The sequence below is a fragment of the Talpa occidentalis genome, unplaced genomic scaffold (assembly GCF_014898055.3).
Source record: "Talpa occidentalis isolate TD23 unplaced genomic scaffold, MPIMG_talOcc4v2.1 talOcc4.3, whole genome shotgun sequence".
In the NCBI taxonomy this organism is placed as follows: Eukaryota; Metazoa; Chordata; class Mammalia; order Eulipotyphla; family Talpidae; genus Talpa; species Talpa occidentalis.
The window spans coordinates 26,048,780-26,069,235 of record NW_023603184.1 but is presented as its reverse complement, the minus strand read 5'-3'; the positions used below and the strand labels follow the sequence as shown (position 1 = coordinate 26,069,235).

General features: G+C 40.3%; 1 protein-coding gene across 3 annotated transcripts in view; it reads right to left on the bottom strand.

Moving 5' to 3' along the window:
• ZNF143 (zinc finger protein 143) overlaps positions 1-20,456 on the bottom strand; it is a 57,964-nt gene that overhangs the window by 13,859 nt on the left and 23,649 nt on the right. For all 3 annotated transcript variants that reach the window (XM_037522641.2, XM_037522642.2, XM_037522644.2), the window contains exons 8-12: positions 13,120-13,239; positions 11,573-11,648; positions 8,418-8,543; positions 6,222-6,401; positions 1,666-1,893 (exon numbers count right to left, since the gene is read on the bottom strand). In XM_037522641.2, coding sequence (XP_037378538.1) covers positions 1,666-1,893; positions 6,222-6,401; positions 8,418-8,543; positions 11,573-11,648; positions 13,120-13,239 — 730 coding nt within the window. The remainder of the gene's footprint in view (positions 1-1,665; positions 1,894-6,221; positions 6,402-8,417; positions 8,544-11,572; positions 11,649-13,119; positions 13,240-20,456) is intronic.

Below are 20,456 nucleotides of genomic sequence, written 5' to 3'. Positions count from 1 at the left end.
CACTCAGAAGGGATGGTCTTGAGGGTGTAGTCCCCATGGCAGGCATTATTTCATTTCTTTTTTTTTTGTCTCATAGCTATTTACATAGTATTATTTCAATGGCGATCAGATGAGGAAAAAGGTACAAATCCCCATGCTCGTAAAAACAATCTTTTTTTTTCAGCAAAATGATATATGAGAGACTATTTTCTAAAATACAAGAAATTCTGACAATCTGAAATATCACCTTTTTCTTTTTTTAATATTTGAAAGGGCAGGTTGATTAGAAAAGGGACAGAAAAGTAAAGGACACTTGCATAGACACAAGCGGGCAGAAAGAGCTGTGCTGAAAGGAACAGGCTTGCTGAGAGGCAACTGCATGACTGCAGGCAGGTGGCATTGAGGAGAGCTGCCTCCACTGAGGGAGGTCAGTGAAGAGAAGCCCCGGCATGGGTCATGGGCAGGCAGGAAGGTTGCTTTCCTGAGGAGGGAGAGAGTGGGTGAAAGGAAGCACCTGCATAGTCACAGGTGGGCAGAAAGACTGCTGTCCTATTGGGAGGGCAGCATTAGGTTTTATCCTGAAATATCAACATTTGAGGAAGAGTCTGGGGAAGCTTAAAAAGGGAAGGCCTTAAAACCTCAGTTTGACATCATCGATGCCTGCTTTCTAACTGCAAGGATTTAGACTGTAATATCTAACCATGCACATGTACAGAACTTTGACTAGAAAATAACATAGCATTTAACATTGAAAGAACTGTTATGTTCTTATTATCACATAGCAAATACTCTGAAAAGACAAATTAGAAGCAATCAGTGGAGTTGGTAGTGAGAGGTCTGTCTTTGCCTTAGTCTCCAACTTTGTCCACCTACATGTTTTCAATGATTATCAGTTGTTTAGAAAGGGAAAAGATGTTTTTTTAATTCTCAGATGCACTTCATTTAGGAGATGCTCACTGACACAGTAAAAGAAACTAAACTTTGTTTAGATTTTTGTTTTAGAAAAATCTGCTTCATTGGTAAATCCCTATTTACCAATGCGAAATTATTTAAATGACATCACATAATGTAATTCTCTAAAATACCTTTTCCAAGAGTTTATTCTTACTGAAATGAATGCTTTTATCACCCACAACACTACCTTCTAGCACATGACTCAGCTAAGAGTTACTCACGAGTGCTTCACCATGTTTATGGGTCAACATCAACATCCTTAAAGTACCAAACAGTTGGCTGCCCCTGTCTGGCTCTTCAGCCTCACATCCTGTACCCTCATGGGCTGAAGGGCCATACCAGACTTCTTTCAGTCTCTCCACAGTTTACATATTTTCTTCAACTTCAGGTCTTTTTGCATGGGCTGTTTCTTCCATTTGGATATTCTCTTGCCTTTGTTGCCTATTTCCACCTTTCCACCAAATTTCTGCCTCTTCACCTACTTAACTCCAGTTCATCCTCTATAACACCCCAAAATTCACTTTCTCAGGGGAGCCTTTTCTGACCTCCCAGACTAGATTTAAGTTCCCCCTTCTATATCCCAGAGCACCCAGCAGCTTTTTTTGACAGCACTTACCACAGTTGTAAATTAAATGTTTGTGTGATTATGTGAATGAAACTATGATCTGAGAAGATGCTATGAATCACAAATCATGTCCCAAACAGAGAGCTCGACATTGGCAAAACCCTCACCTGGGGGAGGTTCAAAGAAGGCTTCCTGCTCCTCCTCGATGGGCTCCGTGTCGTTGTGTGCTGTCCTTTTGTGCATGGCCAGTGTGGAGATCTGCTTGTATGTCTTGCCACAGTGGTTGCAATTGTATGGTTTGGAGTGCGTGTGAACAACATGATGTTTGTACAAACTGGAATATTCTGTAAATCTTTTGTCACACCCAGGGACTGTGCAAACATATGGCTTTTCCCCTATGAACACCACCGAGAGAGAGAGAGAGAGAGAAAAAAACTTTACACATGAAAGGATGATCATTAATTACATAGGTCCCTAATGGGAAAATAACCAAGTCCCCAGTGGTGAAAATAACCAGTTGTCAAATCCCTTTCTAGCCTGCCACAGGGCAGGACACAAGAAATGACTTATGGTTTTGAGCTGGCTCATGAGGTTTGCATCTGGGTGTTATTCTTTGCCTGAATGTCACCACTTCTCCCTAATTTCAAGGGATGAGAGAAGTAAGGATGGAGCTGTTGCCCAGTTTAATGCTAAGTATTAATGAAAATGTCATTTATTGGTAACTATAACTAGATAATCAAGGTATCATTATAATACTATATTAGTAATAAAAATAAATGAAACTTGCCTTAAGGGTTTTATAAAGATAATAGAAAAGAATTTTCTAAAAAATCTGCTGGATAGAGTTTGGATATGTCAGTAAAGGGACATACAAATTTTATATTAACTTTAGCTGACTTCTTGAATCCAATTAAAAACTACTGAATATTCATTAAAAACAACTAGGTAATACAAAGGGTAGTTTGTATTTCTTTTCCATGAAACAACTAGCCAACAATATATTTTTTTAAAGATTTATTTATTTATGTATACAAGAGCTGGGGTACAGGCCAGAGATGTGGGGGGTGAGAGGATCCACCAGAGACAGAGTGGGGAGCAGAACAGGCAAACTGACTGAAATACACTGCTGAGGAGAGCAGCGGGTAAGACAGGAGAGGTCTGCCTCGCCATGTGGGTTTCTCCCTGGCTGGCCTGTGATGCAGAGGCTGTGGATTGCTTCATAGGGTGGTGCTTAACCTCTTGTGCCACCAGGGAGGCCCTTGCCAACAATATAGACAGTACATACATTTTTGAAATTCTATTTTTTTAAATATTTATTTATTTATGCATACAAGACCTGGGGAGCAGAACAGGTGGATTGACTGAAATACACTGCTGAGGGGAGCAGTGGGAAAGACAGGAGAGAGGTCTGCTGAGCCATGTGGGTTAGCTCCCTGGCTCCTCATGCTGCGGTGGCTGCGGATTGCTTCATAATCCCATGCGCCCCCAGGAGGCCTCCAGAACTCTTTATTACATAAAATTTCAAACATTCTCAAAAGTATAGGATTAGCATGTAATAAGCCCCAATCAGGCAGCTTCAACTACCAACTCATAGCCAATACTGTTTCATTTATTCACTACACATTTCCTCCTTCCTTCTATGCTGGAGTATTTTGAAACAGCTCCAGATATAAATAAATAATTTAGATTATAGATGGATAACCTGATGGATCCTTTTTTTAAGAAAATCAACATTAACCATTACTTTAATATCATAAAATATCTAGACAGTGTTAGCATGTGGTGGTAGGATTTAAAATTGAAAGCAAATTGGAACAAATTAACCCAATTGTGGTTTAAATGAATACTTTAAACCATACTGAATGGGGAAGGAGGGAAGAGAAAGAATAAACTAAAGTAATATGTATATACAACATATTTAATAACCTCAGTCTTGAACTAGGTTGGGGGTGGGGAAAAACTCTGAACAAATCTTTAGTAGGCTTTGATGCTGTGGTAGTATATGGCAAAGCTTTCTGAAACTTTTTTAAATCTAATAAAAGATTGAGCAAGTGAGCGCGCTGGGTTGCATGCCGGCGAAATCCCACATGGCGTGCAGACCTCTCCTGAAGTGTACTTCGGTCCTTCTAATTCTCTCACCCTCCCGCGCTACTGTATGCATGTGTAAACTAAATAAACATGCCTCTATAAAAAAAAAAAAAAAAAGATTGAGCAAGTGAATAAACGTGTCAATGCTGTGAGAAACCAGAGCTCTTGCTGTGGAAGGAGGGATATACCAATATGGACTGGCGAAAGGAAATAAAGAGCTCTGTGGGATCAACTGGACTTGGATATACTGGTATGAATTCAGATTACTTCTAAAATGTGCATATAAATGTGTGTATACAAATGCATTTCAAACTTTATTTCCATTTTACACCTTCCTTAGGTAACTGCATCTTTCCCTGTGGTTTTAAACACAGTAAAACTATCTATAGATAGTAAAATCGCATAAACTAATCTGTAAGTCTTTGACATAAAGTACTTTGAGATTACTTCCTATCTTTTGTCCAGTCCCCATTCTCAAAAACAGAGCAGGTTATAGGCCTCCCTAGTAGCCTAGGGGTTAAGTCTCAGTGCTATCACCACTGTGGCCTGAGTTCAATCCCCAGTCAGAGAGCTAACCCACATATGGTGCAGCAGATCTCTCCAGTCTCACTCGCTGCTCCACTTAGCAGAGTATTTCAGTAAAATCCACCTGTTCTGCTCCCAACTCTGTCAGTGGTGAATCCCCTCACCCCTCGCACCTCTGGTCTACACCCCAGTTCATTTACTAAATAAATCAAACAAACAAAAAAACCCCAAAACAGAGCAGGCTACAGTTCTTCTCTTGGTGGATGATGGCTGCGGGGGATGTGGTCACGCTGGGAAATGGCTAGCAATTCCAACCCAGAAAACTGGCCCTACTGATATTTAGGTTGAGCAAAAACTGCCACTAGGTGGCATCAGATCATAATTATGATCATCAGATCAGAATTATACTTTTGATATCCTTACTGCACAACTGGGTCATCTGACAACCTTGCAAATGGACTGCTTTTACGTGGTTGATTCTTTATACTTCACTTACAGCATAATGTGGGCATTTGTTGTATCATACACTTGATGATCATTAGCCAAAGTTTCACGAGGTAAAATGTCTTTTAATTTTTTTAAAAAAAGATTTATTTTTAGTTATTTATGCATACAAGAACTGGGGTATTGGCCAGAGGCACAGGGCAGTGAGAGGATTCACCAGAGACAGAGTGGGGAGCAGAATAGGCAGATCCACTGTAGTAACCTGCTGAGGGGAGCACAGGAGAGGTTTGCTGCACCATGTGGGTCAGCTCCCTGGCTGAGGATCAAATTCGTATTGCAGTGGCTGGTTCTATCTTGGTAATGCTGAGACTCAACCCCTGTGCCACCAGGGAGGCCTGTCTTTTAACTTTGAATTATCATAAGATTACTCTTTATATCAGTAATAAAAATATTTGTATGGTAAAACAAATGCACATTCTGCCTGATTTGCCATTTCATCCCCACACGTCATTCATCCACAAAGAGGAGCATCAAATTTGAAAACTTTTGTGTTGCAAATGCACCATCAAGAAAGTTAAAAGATAACCCACAGAATGGGAAAATATATCTCTAAGTCATATATCTGACAAGGGACTTATCTAGAATATGATAAAGAATTTCTATAACTTTGAGATAAAAAGAAAAACCAACTAAAAAAGTGGACAAGGGATCTGAAATGACATTTCTCCAAGGAAAATAAACAAGTGGCCAATAAGCTCATAGAAAGATGCTCAACATTATTAGCAATCAGGAAACGCAAATCAAGAACACAATGATATTGATACCACTTCATACATACTAAGGGGTTATTGTTAAAATGACAGATAATGTTAGCTAGATAGCTAGGATCTGCAAAAAAAAAAAAAAAAAAAAAGGAACCTCTACATATTGTTGGTGAGATTATAAAATGGTGCAGCCACTTTTGAAAAAAGTTCCTTAAAATGTTAAGCCAAGGGCCTCCCCGGTGGCACAGTGGTTGAGCGCTGGGTTGCGAAGCTGCCCGCGGCCTCTGCGGCGCTGGTTCAATCCCCGGCTGCTCCCCGGCCACCGGAGAAGGGCCCCACATGGCGCGCAGACCTCTCCTGTCGCCTGCTGCTCCCCTCAGCAGTGTACTTCAGTCCTTCTGTCTACTCTGCTCCCCGCTCTGGCTCTGGTGAATTCTCTCACCCTCCTGCGCTTCTGACTGTACCCAGTGCATGTATAAACAAAACAAACAAATAAATAAAACATGCCTCTATAAAAAAAAAAAAATTAAAAAAAAAATGTTAAGCCAAGGGCATCCCTGCTGACACAAGGGGTTAAGTCTCAGCACTATGACATTATAAGCAGCCACTGCAGCACGAATTTGATCCTCAGCCAGGGAGCTAACCCACATGGCACAGCAGTGTATTTCAGTGGATCTGCCTGTTCTGCTCCACATAGCACAGCAGACCTGCCTTGCCCGCTGCTCCTCTCAACAGTGTACTTCAGTACATCTGCCTATTCTGCTCCCCACTCTGTCTCTGGTGAATCCTCTAACACCCCACACCTCTGACCTGCACCCCAGTTCTTGCATGCATAAATAAATAAATCTTTAAAAAACAACTGAATCTTTAAAAAGATAGCAGACCAAGAATCAGAGACTTACCTGTATGTATCCTCACGTGGTTTTTATAATTGGTTGCACTGGCAAATGCCCTCCCACATCCAGGTTCTGTGCAGTAATAAGGTCTTTCTCCTGTATGTGTCCTTATATGTACTTTTCTGATATTTGATGTTGTAAAAGACCGACCGCAGCCTTCGAAGGGACATTTAAAGGGCCTTTCTCCTGAAAACACAGAAGCAAGTAAATGAAATGGTAGGAAAATGTACAGAAAATTGAAATGCCTCATCTTTCAATTCTGCCTAGGATCATGCTCAAGATGCTTCTTGTACTGAGAATTCCTTTCAGGTATTTCTTTTTTCCTATAAATAGCATCTTCTATACCAAATTTAAATCTACATAGGAAAACCTGAAGGGCATTCAAAACTCAACCCTGATATAATCCAGATGGGTATATGAGCTAAAAAGAGGTAGGGAAATAAATGTCAGGAAGAAATGTAAATAAAATATTGTTTTTTGTTTCTTTTTGGTCAAATGAAATTATGTTTTACATGTTGGTAGAAACCAATTTCTGCCCTTAAGTATGAAATCATTTTAAAAGGAGCAGAAATGTTTGATTTCTTCATTAGTGAGTGTTTCACTGAATATGTTAACTTAAAGAGAACAGAGTTTATCTTGGCAAGTCCCTTCTCCTTTCTGGGCCTAGATGATCCTTAAAGTTTTCACAATTCCGACATGCTATGACAAGGAGCCAAATATTCCAACAATTTCCATAGAACAACAACTAATATTCTGACTTTGTAGCATCTTGCTTTGTTTTTGCTCTGAAGTCACCTGTGTTTGTAATAAAAGTCCATGAAGCTCTTTACTCAACTCCATTTACACCTATAAAAATACTCATGATTTAAAAACTGGTGTATGAATATGTAGCCTGCAGAATAAGCACATGAAAAGCATCATAATTATGACATTTCTGATCAAATATTAATGGAACTACATTATGGTTTTATGTAACAAGTTGGTTTTACATAGTGAATCCAAACAGAATTTGCAGAAACTTGAAGACATCTACTTCTGAAACAGTGGATAAAAATAAGTGCAGGGATGAATTAGAAGCAGAGACCTACAGGGCCTCCCCGGTGGCGCAGCGGTTGAGCGCTGGGTTGCGAAGCTGCCCACGGCCTCTGCGGCGCCAGTTCGATCCCCGGCTGCTCCCCGGCCACCGGAGGAGGGTCCCACATGGCGCGCAGACCTCTCCTGCCGCCCACTGCTCCCCTCAGCAGTGTACTTCGGTCCTTCTGCCTGCTCTGCTCCCCGCTCTGGCTCTGGTGAATTCTCTCACCCTCCCGCGCTTCTGACTGTACCCAGTGCTTGTATAAATAAATGAATAAATAATCTTTAAAAAAAAAAAAAAAAAAGAAGCAGAGACCTACAGCTCTGGCTTCTGAGCATTGTAAAGTCAATTTGAGATCATAGTCGAACTACAAGTTAAACTTTGATAACTGGAAGAATCTTTAATAGAAATTTACTAAAATATTTCAGAATACTTAGAAATATTTAGGGGCAAAATTATTACATTATGTTTAAAATATCTGTACTAAAACCTCAAACTAAACTATCTTACATTAGTCAAGAGCTTACAATAGCTCTTTCAGAAATTCTTCTAGCTCTGATCCAAAGCAAATAATTACCTTTATGATATCAATCCCATAAGTTATCAAATACAAGGAAGGGAAGTGAGAGAAGAAGTGATAGTATGAAGTACCATTTAGGAAATGAGAGCAGAACATTTGAAAAGGAAGAGAGGTGATTATAAAGAAGTAACAAGTTTTTCTTCCTGTGGGTCTGTTAAAGATTTTGGACACTTTTCAGCAGCAGCTTAATGCATGGGAAGTCATACCAAATCCAGAAGGAATTGGTGCCTTAGGTTCTGGTCAGGTGGGCTACTGAATAGATGTGCAATCCTAGGTAAATAAGAGTGTTGCTCAAATAATTCCTGAAAATGGAGAGAGCTGGTAGTCCAGAGCCACTGTTAATCTTTTTTGGGACATGGACCTCTTTAAGAGTCTAGCAAAGTTGTGGGCAATCACCCTGGAAAGCATACATGTACAAATGGAAAATTACATGGAATTCCAGGAGTTTAAGAGAGCCTCTGACACTCTTTCAGAGACTCCTTCATCAAGTCTGCTCTTTGGACTAAGTATTCCTGTCATAGACATGATACTCTGCTCACACCAGTACCTGTATGAGTTCTGATATGTTTCTGTAGATCTCCTGAAGTTTTGAAAGATTTAGTACAGTTATCTTCTGAACACCGGTATGGCTTTTCTCCTGTATGAGTTCTGACATGACTTTTTAATCCATAACCTTTAGGAAAAATTGGAAAGAATTTAATTACACAAAATCCCTCTAAAATGCACATGGGCCTCTCTGGTGGTACAGGGGTTAAAGTCTCAGTGCTATCAAGCTATTCCAACCCACTGTGACATGAGTTTGATCCCCGGCAAAGGAACTAACCCACATGGGAGCAGACATCTCCTGTCTCGCCTACTGCTCCCCTCAGCAGTGTATTTCAGTAGATCCACCTGTTCTGCTCCCCACTCTGTCTCTGGTGAATCCTCTCACCCCCGACCTCTGGCCTACACCCCAGTTCTTATATGTATAAATCAATAAAAATAAATCTTTTAAAAAAATAAAATGTACATGATAATTACACTACTGAAAAATACAGTAAACACCAAATATATGAGAACAATTATTTAAAATGTGTAAGAGTTTGGGCTTCCCCAGTGGCACAGCAGGTTGAGCGCTGTGCTGTGAAGCTGTCTGCAGCCTCTGCAGTGCCGGTTCAATTCCCCACCAGCCAGGGAGATATCCACATGGTGTGGCAGACCTCTAGTGCCTTGCTCGCTGCTCCCCTCAGCAGTGTCTTCAGTCCATCTGCCTGTTCTGCTCCCTGCTCTCTCTCTGGTGAATCTTTTCACCCTCCCGTGCTTCTGGCCTGTACCCCAGTTCTTGCATAAATAAATAAATACATCTTTAAAAAAAATAAAATGTACAAGAGTCTGAGTAGTTCAGGACTGTCAGGTTGAAAATTCAATAGTTTCATCTCTGTCTAGAAGAGCTTGCATGTGTTCTTTTCTCAAAGTGCTCAAATCTTACTAAATGTTCAAACTCATGCCCTAAAAGCTGGAAGTAGAGTCAAGATATGGGATGAGGAATAGGTTGCAAGTTAGAAGGCCTGGGACCAATCCTGGCTCTGCTAGATGCATCTATGGAAAGACCCCATCTTATTGTTATGACGCAGTTCCCTACGGTTCTCTAAGATCTGTCCTAATGTTAAATTCTGTGTCAGCTTTCAAGATCCAGTTTATGTTTTTCCTGCTAAAGAAAGCAAAAGCAAAGTAACCAGTCCAATTCTGCCAGTCTACTTTGTCACTGACTCATCTTTTAATATTAGTGGGCAGGGCCTCCCTGGTGGCGCAAGGGGTTAAGCACCGCACTGTGAAGCAATCCACAGCCTCTGTAGCACAAGTTTGAGCCCCAGTTGGCCAGAGAGAAACCCACATGATGAAGCACACCTCTCCTGTCTCGCCTGCTGCTCCCCTCAGCAGTGTATTTCAGTCAGTCTGTCTGTTCTGCTCCCCACGCTGTCTCTGGTGGATCCTCTTACCCCCGCATCTCTGCCTAGACCCCAGCTCTTGTATGCATAAATAAATAAATCTTTAAAAAAAATTAGTGGGCAGATAGAAAACATTTGCAGAAAGACTAAGAATGAAAATGCTAATTCCCAAGGCAACAGGTAATTCAAGGAACAGAAATGAACTTAAAAATCTAAAAATCCTCAAATATTGTAGAAGTCCTTTTACCCATTGAATAAAAAACAGCACAAACATTAGGAAATGACTATGGGGGTAATGGATGCCCTGAAGAAAATAAAAGGGAAAGGTTACTAACAACTTAGGAAAGATGAGCTGTACAAGAATGGTCCAAAATGAACATGAATCTTCCAAATTAGACTAAGAAATGAAGAAACTTCCAACTGAATAGAAGGATTCCAAACACCAGATAAACTCAGAAACTAGAGGAAATTAATTACATGACCTGGAAGGCATACATTTTTTCATTCCCAAAGAGAAAATCATGATAAACAGAAACTACTGGGAAAAGCAAACAGTTTCAAGTCATACAAGGGAAGCGTGCTTCAAATATGAAGCCACCTTAGACATGGCCTGGTTTTGAACTGTTGCCAAGAAAGGGAATCTGCATGAACACTGGCAGGTGGATCAGGACTTGGGAGTCACAGACAAGTAAATCCAATCACAGCATTCAACTCTGCTTTTCAGTGAACAGGATTAAATAGTGATGACAGATGAAAATGTTATGGCTTTTCATTTTTAGAGTCACTGTCTAGGCAAACGAGGGAAGATTTCATTGTGGCGGGAATGCTACCCACTTCACAGGGTGCAAGTACAGTCAACAAGCCGGCAGGTGGAGCAGAGGGCTCGGAGTAGTGGTGTTATTCTTATACAGTAGGAAGTCCACATATGGTCTCTAGTTAAAAGACTAGGACAGGTTTAGGGGTTATATTATTAAAATGAACAAGGTAGCCAGCAGAAGAGTTAAAACTGCTGATACAACCTTGTGAGGGGAAGGGGGAAAAACAGGAAAGCAGCAGAAAATACCTTATGTCATCAAGTGAAGAAATGGTAATAAGAGCACATTATTAAGAAAAATGGAGGTAAGCGCGACACAGACAAGTGTCAAAGTTTTTGCCTCTGGGTTGAGAAACTGAGAGTTGAAAAGGATGGGGAGGGGTTTACTACTATATAAAATATACTCTTTTGTACTATTTGATTTTTTAAAAAAACCATATATGCATGTATTACTTTGATGAAAAATTAAGACTTACTAAATGAACGAACCAAACCAAACTCAGATACAGAGAACAGACTGGTGGTTACCAGAGGGGCTTGGGAATGGGCAAAATGGGTGAAGCGGGTTTACTGTATGGTGATGGACAGAAACAAGAGGTGTGGTGAGAGCATGCTGCAGTGTAATCAGATGTCAAGTTGTAATGCTGTACACCTGAAACTTAGGCTATAAACCAATATTAACTAAATAAAAATTCTTTCACTTTAAAATAAATGAAATAATACAAAGCATACTGCGTAGTGAAATCTCTGAACACTGTAGGCAGATGCAGCTCTTAGCAAAAAATGAGAACAGAAAGAGAGAACAAGGCAAGCAGGATAAGCAGCAGTTAAGAAAAACTGAAAAAATGATCATGTGTGTCTGCTAATTCAGGTAAAGGCAAGGAGTCGGCTCCTGCCTCTGGTCTCTCTCTGCTTTGCCTATAAGTAAAACCAAGAAATAAAGGAAATGCATGTATTTACCTGTTGCAAATGCTTTCCCACAGCCTGGATGCTCACACTGATAAGGCCGGTCTCCTGTGTGTGACCTCTCATGGACCTGCCATTGAAGCACACATACGATCCCATTGCCTTTTGGCATTCCTTAGGAACATGTATTCAACACAGGCCTTTTTCCTTTTTTCATTGTTGAATTATTTTGTTGTTTGTATGTTATTTTTGAAAAACAGAAGATAATTTCTTTTTTCAAAGGCTGTACTCTAGTATTTCTGAATATAGACTTAAATCTTGTATGTCAAGAAGTATTCATTTCAAGTAAGGAACAGGGATATCGGAGGTTTGAGGTTTGCTAGAGTGTTAAAAGGTATGTATGTATATGGGGCCTCCCTGGTGGCACAGGGGTTAATGCCTCAGAGCTGTCAAATTATCGCCAGCACAGTGGCTTGAGTTCAATACCTGGCCAGGGAGCTAACCCACATATGACACAGCAGACTTCTGTCTCATCTGCTGCTCCTCTCAGCAGTGTATTTCAGTAGCTTCATCTGTTCTGCTCCCCATTCTATCTCTGGTGAATCCTCTTACCCCCACTCCTCACCTCTGGCCTACACCCTAGTTCTTGTATGCATAAATAAAAACAAATCTTGAAAAAAAGGACTCTCAGACATAATGAAACTTAAAAAAAAAAAAAGGTGTTTGTATGGAATACACCCTGGAGAGCTAGGAGTAGAGTAGGGAGGAGATATACAATGTGAGGTTAAGAGCATGGGAGCTGGCGCTAAAGGGGACTGGATCTGAAGCAAGGTTTCATGACTCTTGATTGGTAGGGCCTGGCACTTGCCTTCTTGAAGTGTTGAAATCCTGTCTGTAAAGTGGGGACATAATAGTACCTACCACAGATGATTACTGTGATAAGTGAATAGTCATGACAAAGGCCATTATCTACTGAACCTTTGCTATTCTTTTCAGCATTTTACATGTAGTGTTTTACTGGTTTAATTCTCACAACTTTTATTGTCCAATTTTATAGATAAGGAAAATGAAGCACTAAGAGATCAGCAACATGTTAATGTTTAACATAGATAAGGGCTCCAGGGCTGCTATTACAAATATACTAAATGCATACTTCCTGACACCTTGCAAATTATTCAGTAAATATTAGCTATTACTATTATTATGAGTCATGGTGTGTTATATTTACCTGCAATCAAAATACTTGGCCTAAATATTTAAAACAGGACAAATTAACATCAACTTTTGCTAGATTCCAGCAAATTATTATTCATAGTGATGACATAAACTCTCTCATACAATTTTATAAATTTCATATTTGACAAAAATGTATTCAAATATATAAAGTACCTACCATGTACTAGTTATTATGCTAGACATCAGGGAGACAGACATGGAGAAAACATTGTCCAAACTCTCAAAGAATTGACAGTTTCCTAAATCTATAAATTTTTTGTGTCTAAGTGGCGGAAAACAGTGGTATTTGGAATGCTACAAGTATTTCAGATTCATTAATGTCCTAAGTATTCCCATACCTTGATACATCATTTTTTTACGTATACCTTAAGGTGATGAGCTGTTGTATATAATTTTCCACATCCATCATATTCACATCGAAATGCCTTCTCTCCACTCTGTTGAGATTTAGCAGTTACTCTTGTTGCATGGCCTTGTAAGACAATCTAAATGAAACCAGAAGTATGATTTAAATTATTTATATAGAATATAAATTGTTTTTATAGAATATATATTTATATAGGATATATACAGAATATATATGGTGCAGCCACTGCAACATGAGTTCAATCCTCGGCCAAGGAGATAACCCACATGGTAGCCAAGGAGCTAACCCATATGGCACAGCACACCTCTCCTGTCTCACCTATTGTTCCCCTCAGCAGTGTATTTCAGTAGATCCACCTGTTCTGCTCCCCTCTCTGTGGTGAATCCTCTCACCCACCCCGCACCTTCACCCCAGTTCTTGCAAACATAAATAAAAATAAATCTTAAAAAAAAAAAAAAAAAGATGACCACATATTTTAGAAATGAAGAATGACTTTTGGCTTTGTGGGCCATGTGGTGACACTGTTAAGACATCCTATCTGTGCAGATTGTCACAACAGCTCAAAAAGAAGACTGCCTAAAGCTTTTTTAATATTGATAAATTTCAAAACAACAGAGAAAAGATCATCATGATGAATAATTGGAATAAGAAAGTTGCTGTTTATCTCTCAAGAAGCAAAGGTATTTTTATGGACTCTTTTAAGTTAACTGATTATTTTAAAACTTCACTATTATTGCTTTTTCAGATTATGACTCTAAAATATGCACCTTGGAGGAATTTGGATATCACTGCAGAGAGTAAAGAGAAAAAGGTCAAGTGAGCTATAATTCCACCATCCAGAGAAAACTATTAACATCCGGCGTGTTGAAGCTATCCGGAGCCACTGTAGCATGAGTTCGATCCCCGGCCAGGGAGCAACCCACATGGCGCAGCAGACCGCTCCTTACTCACCAGCTGCTCTCCTCAGCAGTGTATTTCACTCAATCTGCCTGTTCTGCTCCCCACTCTGCCTCTGGTGAATCCTCTCACTCCCCACACTTCTGGCCTGTACCCCAGTTCTTGTATGAATAAATAAATAAATCTTAAAAAGAAAGAAAAGAAAAGAAAATGGGACTCCTAATCAGAACACAAGAGTTCCTGTTACTCTTATCCTAAGAGCACCAGGGAAGTGAGTGTGCTCACCATCTCCCCAGGTTTGAAAGATTAAGTCCATGAGGGCACATCTGCGGACCTGGTGGTGGTGAGGCACACATGTGAATCTTTTCTGTTGCTCTCTTCTAGGCCAATTTATAAGATACTTTAATTCTGGTGTGAAATACACATTAGGGCTTAGCATCAGATTTGATTAAGCCAAAACAAAGAAATAAGATTGAATTTGTAACCTAGAATAAGTATTGAAAAATTTTCCCGGAAATGCACTTATTTTTGCTCCCATTCCGAGACACACTGTATACTTCAGGAGCTCAGGGTGGTAATATAAGGCACAGACGCTCCAGGTTAGGAAGAACTACTGGGACTCTGAGTTTGTACCTGCATGGGGGAAAGGAGGTAGTAAAAACAGAAGTTTTAATTTCTAAATCAGCTGAAGTCACTAGCATTTGACATGTTATGACAATTACTAGTAAGGGCAATTGCAACACATCTACTAACACTAGCTCTAATTATCCAAAGCAGACCTGACTCAAAGGCATCCTCAGAAGGGACAGTATGATGAGAACCTACAGTAACAATACCCAGCTAGCAAAAGGAACCTTGTAAAAGAAAAGCACTGAAATTGTAATGCTGTACAGCATACAATATTTGGAAAATCTCCAAGAAGCTAAGGGACACACAGTTAAAAAAGTCACTTAGGTTTTGCTTTGTTTTGCTTTTTTAGATTTTTATTTTTTATTTATACAATAGCTGGGGCACAGGCCAGACACGCAGGAGGGTGAGAGGATTCACCAGAGACAGAGTGGGGAACAGAATAGGCAGATGGACCGAAAGCACTGCTGAGGGGAGCAGTGGGCGAGACAGGAGAGGTCTGCTGCGCCATGTGGGAATCGAACCCATGGCAATCAAACCCACACTGCAGAGGCTGCAGACAGCTTCACAGCACTGCGCTCAACCTGCTGCCCACCAGGGAGGCCCCTGGGTTTTTATCTCAATATATAGAATGAGTGGGATGAGATTATCTCCCCTTTTAATGGAAATGTTTCCTTGTAAAGCCCTTATCTCTTAATCCTGACTCACATTTATCTTCTCCAATAAATTGTTTTATTCTACTTGGAACCTGCTTTCTGTCTACCACTTTCTCTTATCCTAGTTCCAATCTAATCTCCTCTTCACTCCCACTGTGGCAGACATTTTGAAATAATGCTTGACAAATGATTGCTTAAGTACCTACTTCATACCAAAACAAATACGAGATGGCCCTTGCTTTGATAAGGTTTCTATTATATCCAGTGAAATTGTCCAACTAGCAAGAGATTATAAAAGAAAGTAATCATTACTAGCCCAGCAATTCATATGAAGTTCTCTGGGGAGAACTGTAGTTCAGGGCAAATTGTCTAGAGGTGAAATTTGAAGGTTGGAAAGTGGTGGGAAGGGTTGTCCAGGTAACAGGAAGAGTACAGCCAATGGTATGAAATGTGTCTGGAGGAAATGGAAACAATATGAGAGTGTCATATCTCATCTGAATAATATGAAATAATAAATGAATAACATGAAAAAGAGAAATTCAGGACCATGTTTGGGAAAAGCTTTAGATGTCATTCTAGTTAATGAAAATAAAAGGAGACATTAAAAATCTTAAAGAAAGGGACTGACCTAGATTAGATCTGTGTTTTAGAAAGCGACCTCTGTTAATAGCACAGAACAGAGTGAACAATGAAAGAGGCAAGGAGACAAAAAGAAGTTTGTAGAATCATAAATAAGGAGGAAGGAAGGTGATGGATATCAGCCTAGGACAATGGCTATGGAGTAGAAAGCAACAGATGATTCTGCAAATATGTTAAGAGCAAAAATGAACAGGATCTAAAATTCGATAGCTAAATTATTAGGCTCAGGCTATTTAACAGGTATTTCAGGGTTACACAGTACTGGGTATATGTAGTCTTTGTCAAAGGAAAAATAACCTGATGTTATCATCACAAGGGAAATGTCTCAAGGACAGTTTCGAAGCTAACACCAGTGAAATACTAATCAGTTTCTAAAATCAACTACAGAAAATGACTTAATCACTATTTATGCTTAATGTATGCTGAGAAGTAAGAGATAACCTCAGCTCTGCCATAAATTTACCATGTGACCATGTGCAAGTCATACAGGGCCTGTTTGCCTGCTAGTTTAAAGGACATACTGTACTAAATCAGTGATGTTTTTCCTTTTTTAACAATTCTTCAAAAAGAGGCCAATCCCCTGGGTGACAGAGCATTCCATTGTTATAGAACTGATAATCGCTTCCTGCTGCTGCTGCTGGTGGCCCTGGCAGGTGTGGGTGGCTCAGGGCTGTTAGTTTCCAAGGGACCTCAAACAAACCCTAGGATACCCTCCCAAGTAGTTCTAAAATCAATGTAAATAAGTGAAGGACCTTCTAGCTTTAACATTTCAGAACTCTGAGGAGGTGCAAATTCTGGTGGCAAATAAAGGACTGGATCTAAGATTGAATTCCAAAGTGATCTCAATAATAAAGAGGTCAACTACATTTATTGAAGTCACATTTATGGATGCACCATAGTGGGTGCTTTGCACGTGCTATCTAATTGGCCCTTCACAACTACCCAATGAATAAATATTATCTATGATTTAGAAATTAGAAAAATGAGGTTCAGAGTGGTTAGGTAATGTAACTTGCCCATGGTCAAAGGCTTTGATGAAAGATTTAAAGTGGACTGGCTCTAGTCTCAAGCTTCCACAGTCCAGTGATAACTAACTGGCAGACCGTCTTTAGTTATAGAGAAACCTGGTTGGTCTGAAGCTAATCAGTACATTTTACTGTCAGGTTCAGTACTGAAAATACTATAAAGGTCTAATGCACATAGCAGAGAGAACTTTTGCTATCTGATATGTGTAAACATGTATATTAGGATATAAATAATCTATACTTTTGGAGGATAAAATCAAAGCAACTTGAAAAACAATTTAAAGTATGTTCTCCATTAGGTAAAGAATTATACCCTAAGAAAGGGTAATAATTCCCTTTCCTAGGGAACCAAGGGGCACATTAGCATTGTCACGAAGATTTTAAAAAATAAACAACTCCCTCACACCCCTACAGATTTCTAACAATAATTACTGTTGGGTGGTGGTCCTGCACTTTTTATTTTTTACCTACCTATATCACTGGATTTTTGAAAAATAAACATGATAACCTTGTCTTTCAAAAAGTATACAATAGCGGGCTTCCCTGGTGGTGCAAAGGGTTAAGCACCACCCTATGAAGCAATTTGCAGCCTCTGCAGCACGTGTTCAATCACGGCTGGCCAGAGAGCAACCAACATGGCGAAGCAGACCTCTCCTGTCTCATGCGCTGCCCTCCTCAGCAGTGTATTTCAGTCAATCTGCCCGCTCTGTCTCCAGTGAATCCTCTCACCCTCCTGCGCATCTGGCCTGTACCCCGGTTCTTGTATAAATAAATAAAAAAATCTTAAAAAAAAAGTATACAATAGTGTATTTTATATGCCTGTATATGTACACTAAGATTATTGGCAATTTTGGTTTTATTTTCCTTTGTACTTCTCTCAATTAAAAAAATAACCTACTGGGCCTCCCCGGTGGCGCAGCGGTTGAGCGCTGGGTTGCGAAGCTGCCTGCAGCCTCTGCAGCCGGTTTGATCCCCGGCTGCTCCCTGGCCACCGGAGGAGGGTCCCACATGGTGAGCAGACCTCTCCTGCTGCCCGCTGCTCCCCTCAGCAGTGTACTTCGGTCCTTCTGCCTGCTCTGCTCCCCGCTCTGGCTCTGGTGAATTCTCTCACCCTCCCACGCTTCTGACTGTACCCAGTGCATGTATAAACCAAACAAACAAACAAATAATGAATAAATAAATAAGACATGCCTCTAGAAAATTAAAAAAAATAAAATAAAATAAAAATAAAATAAAATAAAATAAAATAAAATAACCTACTAAAAATATCATTAAAAAAAAATTCTGGGTTCCATCCTTGGCCTATCGATCAGAATCTCTGGAATTTAAGTGCTCCACAGCTCAATCTTGTGTTTTCCCTATCAATAACCATTTGTCTAATACCTGTTTTACCTGTTTTACCTTTAGAGATTAAAATGAGGCTTACAAATGCTAGGTTGTTCAAGATCACTCAGCTAGATGAAAGTACAAAAAGTATACATAAAATATGCTTCACTTGCAAGCTGCCTTTGGTTTAAAAAGTCAAGCAGGGCTAGCGCCGCCCTGGTGGCGCAGGCGGTTGAGTGCAGCGCTGTGAAGCTGTCCGCAGCCTCTGCAGTGTCAGTTCGATCCCCACCAGCCTCGGAGCAACCCACACGGCATGGCAGACCTCTCCTGTCTCGCCCGCTGCTCCCCTCAGCAGTGTATTTCGTCAGTCTGCCTATTCTGCTCCCTGCTCTGTTTCTGGTGAATCCTCTCACCCTCCTGACCATCTGGTCTGTACCCTGGCTCTTGTACAAATAAAATAAATATAATAATAATAATAATAATAAAATATTAAAAAAAAAAAGTCAAGCAGGGCCTCCTGGGTAGCAGCAAGGGGTTAAGTGTCAGTACTATCAAGCTATCTGCAGCAAGAGTTGGATTCCCAGCCAGGGAGCTAACCCACATGGTGCAGCAGACCTCTCCTGTCTCACCCACTGCTCCCCTCAGCAGTATATTTCAGTCAACCTGCCTGTTCTGCTCCCCACTGTCTCTGGTGAATGTTCCCACCCCCTGTATCTCTGGCCTGTACCCCAGCTCTTATGTGCATAAATAAATAAAAATAAATCTTAAAAAAAAAAAGTCAAGCAGAGTCATAAATTCTTCTCCCTTGAAATATGACCTAAGAGATAAAAGGTTGTGGCTGATAAACCTGAGAAAGCATGCAAGAGCCACATGCAAACTCAATGAAGATGCAGTGGAAGCTTGCCTAGAGGAAAGAAGGCAGCAGAGATGCCATGGAGGGTGGGAGGAAGAAACATGAGTGGGACTGGCCTTCAGCTTCTGCAGTTCTGCTTCCTGTGAAGCTCAGCTGTTCAGGAGTTTGGCTTCTTGTAAACTCTGCTAATAGCCTTACAATCTCTTTTTCTTGATCTAGTTTTATTGGCTTTCCAGCTCTTAGACTTCTTATTAAAAATGCCAAAGAACTTTGATCTCCAATACAGATAAAATTAGTTTTGAATGAAGTCAAAACGAATGGAAACTATGAAAAAAGACCTGGTATTCCAACAGAACTTGCAATGGGTCATTAATGCTGTATAATGCTTACACATTTGCAAATTATGTTCTCATGCAATGCAAAATAATAATCAAATGAAAGTCTCATCTGGTTTTCATAATCCCATGAGATGGGTAAAGTGAAGATTTAAATATTATTCTCATTTAACTGATAAAAAAATCTCAGAGTCACACAGCTATTACCCAGCACAGTGGAATCTAAACATGGATTTTTACTATTACAAATTATTTTAATACCAGGCTGTTTTCTACTTAACTAATTATGACGTAGCATGATGGCTATGAGAGTAGTCAGCTTTCCACAAACACAGACACCCATCATCAATACAGTTTTTAAATAGGATACTTTAGATCAGGATTTTCAAATTCAGCACCATAACATTTCAAACAGGATAATTCTTTCCTGTTGGGGACCTTGTAGGATATTTATCCAGTAGCTACCAGTAAATATGTCCTCCCAAAACTGTCACCAGATATTGCCAAATATCCTCTGGGGGGTAAAAGTGCCTCCCCAAGAACACAGCTGCTTTAAATATTCTAGATCTTTCTTGTCCTATGAAATCTGGTTTCATGTAAGAGGTCAGCTCAGCTACACAACTAGTATGTTTATGTTACAGATGAAAGTAAAATGTCTAAACTGTGAACATCACAATGGAAAAGATCTAGAGCCTTGAAACAAGGCTCTGTTAAAAAAAAAATCTATTTCATTAGCTACAGATCTCTTTCCCTTAAAGCACAGCCTAGGGTCTCCCCGGTGGCACAGCAGTTGAGCGCTGGGTTGCCAAGCTGCTAGCAGCCTCTGCAGAGCTGGTGCAATCCCCGGCTGCTCCCAGCCACCAGAGGAGGGTCCCACTTGGCACGCAGACCTCTCCTGCACCTGCTGCTCCACTCAGCCGTGTACTTCGGTCCTTCTGCCTGCTCTGCTCCCTGCTCTGGCTCTGGTGAATTCTCTC